Source organism: Micropterus salmoides, unplaced genomic scaffold (genome assembly GCF_014851395.1).
Source record: "Micropterus salmoides isolate LMB-PRFRI ecotype aquatic unplaced genomic scaffold, ASM1485139v1 Ms_hic_scaffold_2, whole genome shotgun sequence".
Lineage (NCBI taxonomy): Eukaryota > Metazoa > Chordata > Actinopteri > Centrarchiformes > Centrarchidae > Micropterus > Micropterus salmoides.
In genome coordinates, this window is record NW_024041150.1 from 9,077,668 (window position 1) to 9,090,451 (window position 12,784).

The 12,784-nt window shown below is 44.7% G+C and overlaps 1 protein-coding gene across 3 annotated transcripts in view; it reads left to right on the plus strand.

Moving 5' to 3' along the window:
* LOC119911368 (protein quaking-B-like) overlaps window positions 1-12,381 on the plus strand; it is a 31,067-nt gene extending 18,686 nt beyond the window's left edge. For all 3 annotated transcript variants that reach the window (XM_038730243.1, XM_038730244.1, XM_038730245.1), the window contains 2 exons: window positions 6,564-6,651; window positions 6,801-12,381. In XM_038730243.1, the coding sequence (XP_038586171.1) occupies window positions 6,564-6,651; window positions 6,801-7,207 (495 nt within the window). In that variant the 3' untranslated portion in view covers window positions 7,208-12,381. The remainder of the gene's footprint in view (window positions 1-6,563; window positions 6,652-6,800) is intronic.
* Window positions 12,382-12,784: the final 403 nt, after the last annotated feature.

Genomic DNA, 12,784 nt, shown 5'->3' on the forward strand with positions numbered 1-12,784 from the left:
GCACTGGTGCTAGGATGTACATCACGACTTCCATCCGAGTCTTCGTCATTGCTGCTGTTGTCAATACTCTTACCATGGCTGCTTTCATCACCTGGTGTAGGAGTGTAGTCTTCATCACTATCCCCACTGTCACTGAGACAGGTGTCATCACTTTCGACTGGTGGAATCCTGATTTGAAGTCTGCGTGGTCGCTTCCCATAGAACGTTGATGCATTCATTATAACAAATGGCAGGATTGCTTTTATATCCTTACATGCTATTTTTGTAATTATTAAATAAATTATCTGCCTAAAGAAAATGCATGTGAGTGCTGAAAGCCATCTAAATGCAGCATTATTATACGTAGCCATTATAGCCGAATCAAGCCGTTATGGACGAATGTCACGAATTCGCTACAAACAAGTCAAATCAGTCAGACTGTAACTGTTGTTATAGTCTGACTGCTGTTACAGTCTGGCTGTTGTTACAAGTCCTTTGTCTGATGCAATAAGGAGGTCGTTAGTAATTTTCACCAGTGCTGTCTCTGTGCTATGATGAGCTCTAAATCCTGACTGAAAATCCTCAAATAAACTATTGCTCTGTAGAAAGTCACACAGCTGTTTAGCAACTGCTTTCTCCAGAACCTTAGAGAGAAATGGAAGGTTAGATATAGGTCTATAGTTGGCTAAAACATCCGGATCAAGTTTGGGCTTTTTCAGAAGAGGTTTAATTACAGCTACTTTAAAGTACTGTGGTACATAGCCTGTTGATAGAGATAGATTGATCATATCTAGTATAGAGGTGCTGACTAAGGGTAAAACATCTTTAAGCAGCCTAGTCGGGATGGGGTCTAAGAGGCAGGTTGATGGTTTAGATGAAGAAATTATTGAAGTTAGTTGGTAAAGATTGAGGGAAGCAAAACAGTCTAAACATGTATCTGGTTCTACAGCTGTTTCTAAGGTTCCTGAGTTTAGAGATAAGTCGGTGCCAGTTGAGGGCAGGTCTTGGTGAATTTTGTCTCTAATAGCTAGAATTTTATCATTAAAGAAGCTCATGAAGTCGTAACTACTGAGAGCTATGGGAATACTTGGCTCAATAGAGCTGTGACTCTCTGTCAGCCTGGCTACAGTGCTGAAAAGAAACCTGGGGTTGTTCCTATTTACCTCTATTAATGACGAGTAGTACACTGCTCTGGCATTACGGAGGGCCTTCCTAGAAGTTTTAAGACTATCTTGCCAAATTAAACGAGAATTTTCCAGTTTGGTGGAACGCCAATTCCTCTCAAGTTTCCGCGATATTTGCTTTAATTTGCGAGTTTCAGTATTATACAATGGAGCTAACCGTCTTTGTTTTAGTATTTTCTTTTTTAGAGGGGCTACAGAGTCCAGTGTCATTCGCAGCGAGCCTGCAGCACTATCAACAAGATGATCGATTTGGGAGGGACTGAAATTAGCATAGGAGTCCTCTGTTACTTTGTGACTTGATAATGAATTTAGAGCTGATGGAATCGCATCCTTAAATTTAGCTACAGCACTATCAGACAGACATCTTGTATAGAAATTTTTGCCCAATGGCGAGTAGTTCAGCAATACAAACTCAAAAGTTATCAAACAGTGGTCAGACAAAGAGGGATTCTGTGGGAACACCACTAAATGTTCAATTTCAATACCATACACCAAAACAAGGTCGAGGGTGTGGTTAAAACAGTGAGTCGGTTCATGAACACTCTGAGAGAAGCCAATGGAATCTAACAGAGAGATAAACGCAGTACTAAAGCTGTCATTCTCAACATCCACATGAATATTAAAATCTCCTACAATAATAACTTTGTCCGTTTTAAGGACTAAAGTTGACAAAAACTCTGCTAATTCAGATAAGAATTCAGAGTACGGGCCAGGTGCTCGGTACACTATAACAAAAAGAATTGGTTGCAGTGATTTCCAACTTGGGTGCGAAAGACTAAGAACAAGACTTTCAAATGAGTTATAGTTTAGTTTAGGTTTAGAGCTGATTAGTAGGCTAGAGTCGAAGATAGCTGCAACTCCACCTCCTCGGCCTGTGCCTCGAGGAATGTGAGTATTAATATGACTGGGAGGGGTGGATTCATTTAGGCTAACATATTCTCCATCACCCAGCCAGGTTTCAGTAAGACCAAATAAATCAATATCATAATCTGATATTAGTTCATTTACTAGTACACCTTTAGAAGAGAGAGATCTGATGTTTAAGAGTCCACATTTAACTCTCCTATTCGTTTGCACTATTGCTCTTGTGGTTTTAATTTTTATGAGGTTTTTATGCACAGCTCCTCTTCTGTTTACCTTTTTAAATAATTTCGATGGTCGGGGGGCAGACACCGTCACTATAGGATTTTCACTAAGTAACTCCTGAAATGGAGGAGCAGAGAAGTGTGTTAGACTGCGACTCCGCGTAGGGTTTTGGGTGGATAACTGCTGAAAAAGAAGGGCAGAGAAGTGTGTTAGACTGAGACTCTGCGTAGGGTTTTGGGTGGATAACTGCTGAAAAAGAAGGGCAGAGAAGTGTGTTAAACTGCGACTCTGCCTCCTGGTCTCAACTCTGGGTTGTCATGGATTTGATCCACTAATAAACTTGGCCAGATTTCTAGAAATGAGAGCTGCTCCTTCCCAAGTGGGATGGATGCCGTCTCTCCGGGTCAGACCAGGTCTTCCCCAGAAAGTCTGCCAATGATCAACAAAGCCCACATCGTTTGCTGGACACCACCTCGACAACCAGCGGCGGAATGACGACATGCGGCTATACATGTCATCACTGGTCAGATTTGGCAGGGGTCCAGAGAAAACTACTACAGTGTGACTGTTGTTACAGTCTGGCTGTTGTTACAGTCTGGCTGTTGTTACAGACTGGCTGTTGTTACAGTCTGGCTGTTGTTACAGACTGGCTGTTGTTACAGACTGGCTGTTGTTACAGTCTGGCTGTTGTTGCAGTCTGATTGTTGTTCAAGACTGACTGTTGTTACAGTCTGATTGTTGTTCAAGACTGACTGTTGTTACAGACTAGCTGTTGTTACAGTCTAGCTGTTGTTACAGTCTGGCTGTTTTTCCAGTGTGACGGTGTGTTACAGTCTGACTGTTGTTACAGTCTAGCTGTTGTTACAGTCTGGCTGTTTTTCCAGTGTGACGGTGTGTTACAGTCTGACTGTTGTTACAGACTGGTTGTTGTTACAGTCTGGCTGTTGTTGCAGTCTGACTCTGTGTTACATTTTGACTGTTGTTACAGTCTGATTGTTGTTCAAGACTGACTGTTGTTACAGTCTGTTTGTTGTTCAAGACTGACTGTTGTTACAGACTAGCTGTTGTTACAGTCTGGCTGTTGTTACAGTCTGGCTGTTGTTACAGACTGTTGTTGTTACAGTCTGGCTGTTGTTACAGTCTGGCTGTTGTTACAGACTGGCTGTTGTTACAGTCTGGCTGTTGTTGCAGTCTGGCTCTGTGTTACAGTCTGGCTGTTGTTACAGTCTGATTGTTGTTCAAGACTGACTGTTGTTACAGTCTGATTGTTGTTACAGTCTGACTGTTGTTACAGTCTGGCTGTTGTTACAGTCTGGCTGTTGTTACAGTCTGGCTGTTTTTACAGTCTGGCTGTGTGTTACAGTCTGGCTGTTGTTACAGTCTGGTTGTTGTTACAGTCTGGCTGTTGTTACAGTATGACTGTTGTTACAGACTGGCTGTTGTTACAGTCTGGCTGTTTTTCCAGTGTGACGGTGTGTTACAGTCTGACTGTTGTTACAGACTGGTTGTTGTTACAGTCTGGCTGTTGTTACAGTGTAACTGTGTGTTATAGTCTGGCTGTTGTTACAGTCTGGCTGTTCTTACAGTCTGACTGTTGTTACAGACTGGCTGTTGTTACAGTCTGGCTGTTGTTACAGTGTAACTGTGTGTTATAGTCTGGCTGTTTTTACAGTCTGGCTGTTTTTACAGTTTGACTGTGTGTTACAGTCTGGCTGTTGTTACAGTGTAACTGTGTGTTATAGTCTGGCTGTTTTTATAGTCTGGCTGTTTTTACAGTCTGGCTGTTGTTACAGTCTGGCTGTTTTTCCAGTGTGACGGTGTGTTACAGTCTGACTGTTGTTACAGTCTGACTGTTGTTACAGACTGGTTGTTGTTACAGTCTGACTGTTGTTACAGACTGGTTGTTGTTACAGTCTGGCTGTTGTTACAGTGTAACTGTGTGTTATAGTCTGGCTGTTTTTACAGTCTGGCTGTTGTTACAGTCTGGCTGTTGTTACAGTCTGGCTGTTGTTACAGTCTGGCTGTTGTTACAGTCTGGCTGTTGTTACAGTCTGGCTGTTGTTACAGTCTGGCTGTTGTTACAGTGTAACTGTGTGTTATAGTCTGGCTGTTTTTATAGTCTGGCTGTTTTTACAGTCTGGCTGTTTTTACAGTTTGACTGTGTGTTACAGTCTGGCTGTTGTTACAGTCTGGCTGTTGTTACAGTCTGGTTGTTGTTACAGTCTGGCTGTTTTTCCAGTGTGACGGTGTGTTACAGTCTGACTGTTGTTACAGTCTGACTGTTGTTACAGACTGGTTGTTGTTACAGTCTGGCTGTTGTTACAGTGTAACTGTGTGTTATAGTCTGGCTGTTGTTACAGTCTGGCTGTTTTTCCAGTGTGACGGTGTGTTACAGTCTGACTGTTGTTACAGTCTGACTGTTGTTACAGACTGGTTGTTGTTACAGTCTGGCTGTTGTTACAGTGTAACTGTGTGTTATAGTCTGGCTGTTTTTACAGTCTGGCTGTTTTTACAGTTTGACTGTGTGTTACAGTCTGGCTGTTGTTACAGACTGGTTGTTGTTACAGTCTGGTTGTTGTTACAGTGTAACTGTGTGTTATAGTCTGGCTATTGTTACAGTCTGGCTGTTTTTCCAGTGTGACGGTGTGTTACAGTCTGACTGTTGTTACAGACTGGTTGTTGTTACAGTCTGGCTGTTGTTACAGTGTAACTGTGTGTTATAGTCTGGCTGTTTTTACAGTCTGGCTGTTTTTACAGTTTGACTGTGTGTTACAGTCAGACTGTACTACAGCCTCGCCATGTGTTGCAGTCTGACTGTGTGCTACAGTGTGACTTGTGTTACAGTTTTGCCGTTGTTACAATGTGACTTTAACACACAGTCTGGCTGTTGTTACAGTGTGACTTTTGTTCCAGTGTGACTGTTGTTACCGTCTGGCTGTTGGTACTATCTGGCTGTTGTTACAGTGTGACTTTTGTTCCAGTGTGACTGTGTGTTACTGTTCTCATTGTCCATCTAACACGACAGCTTTGATGGACATGAAGTGGATTTATCTCTGATGGACCAGCTGAATACACAGGATATGGAAATGCAGAGCTCAACACTGTGGGTGACAAAGTTTGCAGAGCGATAGGAAAGCTCACTTCATATCTAACAGGTTGTTGAGCCCTGGTTCAGAGGGTTTTAATGAATCTGACCCGAAACACTTGTACAGCGTCAGAACATCCAAAGGCGTCCAGAACAAGAGCTTTTATTATGAAGGAGAAGAGGAAACATTCATTTACCAACTTCCTCCTGTGATGTGAATCTTGTCTGCATGAGGCTTTAGACTTTGTGTGTCAGACAGTCAGACAGGATTCTGAAGTGCAGTGATTCTGCTGATCCTCACTTCCTCCACTCTCACTTCCTTGATTTCATCCGGCCAGTGACGAGCCAGGGAAACTCTGTTGCCAGGCGAGGAAAGGGGAAGAGGACCTGATCACATGCTCGGTGTGTCATGTGTTCAGACCTGACAGGAAGCTGGTTTCATGTTAGAGTGAGGGGTGAAGAAGTAAAGGCTCTGAGGTTAGCATGCTAATAGCTAGCCTTCTGTAGGTTCAGTTCACTACATTACAGAAGCTCTCTCTCATTTGAACCCACCGAAACCCACTCTAACCTTACTTGTTCCCACCTGAACCCACCTGGTAGGCTAACTTTATTGTCCCCAAGGGGAAATTCTGCTTGGGCACAGTGCAGTGTTGCTTCATAACAAACATCACAAGAATGTTGTACTTCACAAGAGGAAAATATAAACACAGAAGAAAAATACATTGTTGACAACATAGTTTCATGGATTGGGTGGTGGTGGTGATGGCACAATGGATAAGATGCCTGCCTTTGGTGTGAGAGACCCGGGTTCCCCCACTGTGACCCATCCACAATTGTGTCCCTGAGCAAGATACTTAACACCTAATTGCTACAGAGTCGTGCGACTTCTGACATGTACAGCAATTGTAAGTCGCTTTGGATAAAAGCGTCAGCTAAATGAATAAATGTAATGTAAATGTAATGGATTAAAGTGCTAACGTGCTAGTGTGGTTGTTGCACATTGCTCCATTGAACTGAAGTTTGTGTAACATGCATCTGCTAAGGTGCTAGTGTGTTTATTGCATGTTGCCCTGTTGCACCAAGATAACAATTAAAGTGCTAAAGTGCTCACATATTTACTGCACACAGCTCTATTTTACATTGTTCAGCAGCTTATGTGTGTAATGCACATACAGTACTCTATAGTAGTAGCATCAGTTGTAGTATTTGATGGCTGTACTGTGTTCCAGGCGGAGGGGGAGGACAGTCTGAAAAAGATGCAGCTGATGGAATTAGCCATCCTGAACGGGACCTACAGAGACGCTAATGTCAAACCCTGTAAGATACCGACCAATCAGAGGCTGCCTGACCAGTCACTGACCAATCAGAAAGCAGAACAACCACACCTTACTTTGTGCTAACTGTCCTCCTCCTCTTCTTCCTCCTTGTTTTTCTCCCCCTCGTCCTCCTCCTCCTGCCCCCCCCAGCCGCCGTCTCCTTCTCTCTTGCAGCCTCCTGTCAGACTCCTCGTTTCCTCTCTGGCCCTGCCCCCGTGTTGGCTCCACCCACCACCCTGCGTACACCTGCCCCCACTGGCCCCACTCTCATGCCTCTGATTCGTCAGATCCAGACGGTGCTGCCCAATGGGACGCCTCACCCAACAGCTCTGATGCCTGGGGCGGGGCCCGAGTCCGGTCTGATTTACGCGTCGCCGTACGACTACCCCTACGCTCTGGCGGCGCCGGCTTCCATCTTGGAGTACCCTCTGGACTCTGGTGGGGTGTTAGGTAAGCCTGCCCCCCCCTGCTCCTGCGACTGCTCCCCCGCGCCTCATCACCACCCCCACGGCCAGTGGAGCCCCGCCCCCACACTGCTCCTCAGACACACCTCCTAAAAGATGGAATAGAAGTGCCCCTCCACGCCACACACCTCGTTCACAGCTGAAACCTGCAGCATGGCCCCCTGCTGGACGGAGTCAGAAACTGTGAACTCTGATTGGAGGAAAGGGATGAGTTCATTCACATCAGCTGAACATGTTCCAACATTAAAGACAGCGGAGAGTTTATTATTTCTGTAGGAAGGCGGTGGCTTCTGCTGTCCTTCCTGTCAGTAAACCATCAGAACATAAAATCCAGTATGAAGTTTCTGCTGTAAAACATGTTAGGGGATAAAAGCAAATTCATCTTCAGTCCACAGGGGGGCATAACTGCTCCAACACAATGTTTTAACTTCTGCAGTCAGGTGATGTGTCTGCTGTGAACAAGGCGTTCAGGTACAACTGTGTTCACTCTGCCTTTACTGTCGTCTGATTGGCTGAATATGTTTGTACTACTGTTTTACACACAGAGTTTTATTTAACAAGATCAAAGTGACGTTAGAATCCATGTTCATCACTTTCAACCTGAAGTCATGTGACCGCAGCTTACTGCACTGAAGCACGTACCACCTGGAAATCTTTGACAGTGAAACCAACACACCTCCAACACGCCTCCAACACACTACCAACACACCTCCAGCACGCCACCAACATACCTCCAACATACCACCAACACGCCTCCAATACACCACCAACATACCTCCAACATACCACCAACACTTCTCCAACACACTACAAACACATCTCCAACACGCCTCCAATACACCTCCAATACACCTCCAACACGCCACCAACATACCTCCAACATACCACCAACACGCCTCCAATACACCTCCAATACACCTCCAACACGCCTCCAATACACCTCCAACACGCCACCAACATACCTCCAACATACCACCAACACACCTCCAATACACCACCAACATACCTCCAACATACCACCAACACGCCTCCAATACACCTCCAACACGCCACCAACATACCTCCAACATACCACCAACACACCTCCAATACACCACCAACATACCTCCAACATACCACCAACACGCCTCCAACACACTACAAACTCACCTCCAACACGCCTCCAATACACCTCCAATACACCTCCAATACACCTCCAACACGCCACCAACATACCTCCAACATACCACCAACACGCCTCCAATACACCACCAACATACCTCCAACATTCCACCAACACGCCTCCAACACACTACAAACACACCTCCAACACACCTCCAATACACCTCCAATACACCTCCAACACGCCACCAACATACCTCCAACATACCACCGACACGCCTCCAACATACCTCCAACATGCCTCCAACATGCCGCCAATATGCCACCAACACGCCTCTAACACACCTCCAATACCCCTCCAACACCACCAACATGCCTCCAACACAGATCTGTGTTCTGATACTAAATGACATTTTGGGATTGATGCTAACTGCTAACTGTACTAAACTGTGTTGTCAGCGGCAGAATCACACTGTAAAGCTCCAAACAACTTGACTTTTTTAAAGATGTATTAAGACCTGAGATGAATTATAAATAAGGAAAAAAACAGGGAAATGCCAAAAATCCTCAGTTAAACATGTCTAAACAGGAGACAAAGGGCTGTAAAACAGGATTTAGGGCATAAAGTAAAACACTGGTTTAGATTCAGAACCACTGAAGTCCTTTAAAGCACAGAACAGACTGTTGTTTTCTCAATATTATGACTTTATTCTTTAAATTTGTTCTTGTTTTCCAAGCTGTGGAAAAGGCTCTGATAGCCAATAAGAGATCGAGCTGAAGGGGGCGTGGTCCTAATTATGACATCACAGAAAGACTTGTTTGTTGTTTAAACCTGAAAGCCTCATCTCATCTCATCTGTAACCACAATCTTTGACTTTTGTGACTTAACCTGCATTTCTAATGATGTTCTCTGTGTAGCTGTGATGATGTGTTGACACACCTGTACCCGAACGTACCTGTACTAGAGCGTACCTGTACAGGAGCGTACCTGTATCCGATTGTACCTGTACAGGAGGGTACCTGTACCCGAGCGTACCTGTACAGGAGCGTACCTGTATCCGAGCGTACCTGTACAGGAGCGTACCTGTACCCGAGCGTACCTGTATCCAATTGTACCTGTACAGGAGGGTACCTGTACCCGAACGTACCTGTACTAGAGCGTACCTGTACAGGAGAGTACCTGTATCCGATTGTACCTGTACAGGAGGGTACCTGTACCCGAGCGTACCTGTATCCGAGCGTACCTGTACAGGAGCGTACCTGTATCCGAGCGTACCTGTATCCAATTGTACCTGTACAGGAGGGTACCTGTACCCGATTGTACCTGTACAGGAGGGTACTTGTACCCGAACGTACCTGTATCCGATTGTACCTGTACAGGAGGGTACCTGTACCCGAGCGTACCTGTACTCGAGCGTACCTGTACCCGAGCGTACCTGTACAGGAGCGTACCTGTACCCGATTGTACCTGTACAGGAGCGTACCTGTACCCGATTGTACCTGTGCAGGAGCGTACCTGTACCTGTGCAGGAGCGTACCTGTACCCGAGCGTACCTGTACAGGAGGGTAACTGTACCTGGACTTACCTGTACCTGTATGAACTGCTGTGTGACACTGCGAACAGCTGACTTCATGACGGTTTGGGTGATTGTGGTCTGGTGCAGGTGCGGTGGCCGCTAAAGTTTGGAGACAAGAGCTGTGAGTCCATCCTTACCGAAGGATGGTGACTGTAGACCATAGGTTAGTTCGCTCAGACCCGCCCCCTATTCCTATACCACTTTTCCCATAATCCACTTCTTTACCTCAGCTGACATCTGTTCAGGGCATTTTCACACCAACAACCAGCTGAGTTCACCAGAGTGAACCCCGAGTGATCAGGCGACAGAAAGTCTCCGGTCCTTTAACGTCTGACACACCGTATCAGAGTACCTCCAGGTGTGAAAACGGCCTACAGGTAACAGGAGAGGTGGTTTCTGGGAAATGCAGTAGGGATGTGCAATGGTGAAGCCCCCCTGTCAGCCCACCAGGATGTGATCCAACAGAAGCTAAATGTCGCAGCACAGGGATGATATTTGTTAGTTCAGAAATGTTTAAATGACTTCCTGCTCCATCATTTTGAGGACTTTACGGACCCGCCGTGATGTTGATGAAAAATAATGGACCAGACACTTTTAACTGGAAGAAGAGGGACAAACTGTATTTAATCCAAGTCTTAAAAAGATGTTTTAATAATATTACTTTCATCTCTGTAGGTCCAAAGAGAGGGCCAGGAATGGTTAGCCTAGCTGAGCACAAACTAGTTGCTAACTCCTGCTAAGACCACATGATTCTCCACTCAAACATGTTAGAAGGTGGTTGTTCTCTACAGATGGAGCTATGCTAGCAGTTTCCCCTTGCGCCCCAACTTTGTGCTAAGCTAGGCTAAGTTAGAACCAAACACTGGAAGAGACGGAGAACAAGAGTTTGGAAAAAGTTCTCAGCGGTTAATGTGACGTTAGCTAATGTTAGTGTTTGTCTGCGCTCAGATCAAGTCTGTTTGACTTTTTGCCACAAATGAATTTAGTTTTTCAACTGTCAGACCGGTCAGGTCCCTCAGAGCCAGAGTGGTGATTGGACTGGAGACCTTAAGGTTTCTCTGAACCGACAGACCCGTAAAACTCCTTTATCCAACCTTAGTCCGAGACAGTGACGCGCCCTGAAAAACCGGACCATGAACCTCTGGATGAAGATCCTGATGTTCCTGCTGATGAACGAATGTTTGTTTATCTCCAGTATTCAGGACAGAGAATCCAGTCCTGATCCAGAGGCGGAAAGGCTGTGGCTGCCATGATGTCACAGCATATAGCTTTAGACCAATCAGATTGTTTAACATCCAGGAGAGTTCCAGAGTTACTGTGAGGTCACGGTCATCAGCAGGAATGATTTCCTCTCTCACTCTGAAGGGTCCAGAACTGGTCCAGAAGCAGAATCCTATCCTATAGTATTTTTGTGAGGAGTTGTTACTAAACCGATCAAACGGTAATCTTATTGATCACAAAACAAAGTAACCGATGGTAACACTGACAGAATTAATGAAGAACTGTGATGCAGCAGAGTCCTGGTCCTGGGATCCTGCCTGAGACCTCCATCACAGTATCCAATTCATTCGTCTAAACTCAACACACATCTCGTATAACAGCCATGTGGCCCAGACAGGATTTATTCACGTCTCCATGGTGACGGCGTCAGGCTGGATGCTGTCACGCTGCAGCGGGTTGCGTTCAGGGGCGACCAGTAAACCTGTGTGTTTGCTGCTGCCTGTGATGGCGGCAGACAGGTGGACGACATGTGTCTTCAGTAGCTCGGTGTGATGTCAGTGCAGAAAAACAAGTTCACAATTTAGTGTTTTTACAACAACTCGGTGAAACCTGGGCCAGGAGCTCCAGGTTCAGGATGTCAGCAGGGAAACAGAGCTGGGAGGTCTGAGGACTCCCTGGTTCCTCTGTTCTCTCTCTCTCTCAGCGGTTTCTTTAAACATTACAAACATCTGTGGCTTCTTCAGAAACACATTTAATAATCTGACTTTGCACTGAGCTCTGAAAGAACTACTTTTGTCCTCCTTCTCCTCCTCCTCCTGCCGCCAGCACGGCAGACATTTTTAAACTCAAACCTCAAAGACAATGATTTAAAGGGAATAAATGTTTTGCCCTGAGCAGCTTCAGGTCACTTTGAGAAGATGAAGAGTATGATGTATCTACAGAAATTATTCCACTTGAGACTTTGTTTTCTGTTTTATTATTTCTGTCATTTTTTGTTGTTGCAAAGAAAGTAGTATTTACTCGTGGCTTGTTGAGATATATAAATCTATGTAAATTATGTGAAAGCAAGTATAAAGCAGGAATGTAAATGCGAGATCTGACCAGTAGAGGGCAGTCTGTAGGAAAAGATTTTAAGTGCCACTTTAGAAATATCCTCTATTTTTGAATTTGTCGTTCTTTGTCCAGATGACATCCCTGTTTCTATGAATAATAGTGTCTTTACACTGAGGGCTGTTAGCACCAAACCTTCTGTTTAGGAAAAGACAACTTGTAGTGTTGCTTTCTGTCATCACAGCAAAGATTTCATGTTTGTTGTAAAGAGAAAATATTCGTTTTTGAAATTCAATAAAAGCTATTATTGAGTAAAAAGAGCAGAAAGATATCAGTGTCCTCTGTATGAACAGGAATCCTTTTTCTTTTTCCATTCAGACTTGATTTATTTATTTTACCTTCATCATCTGCTGCTGTTTCACCGGTCAGTTTGTTCAAAACATGATGGGCCGAGACAGTGACATGCCCTGAGAAGCCGGACCATGAACCGTCCAAGTCTGGATGAAGAACCTGATGTTCCTGAAACCACCACAAAGACACTCAAAACAAAAGAGACATAAAACCACCACAAAGACACACAAAACAAAAGTGACACAAAACTACCACAGAGAAACTTAAAACCACCAGAAAGACTCTGAAAACAAAAGAGAACAAAACTACCACAAATAAACTCAAAACCACCACAAAGAAACACAAAACAAAAGAGACATAAAACCACCAC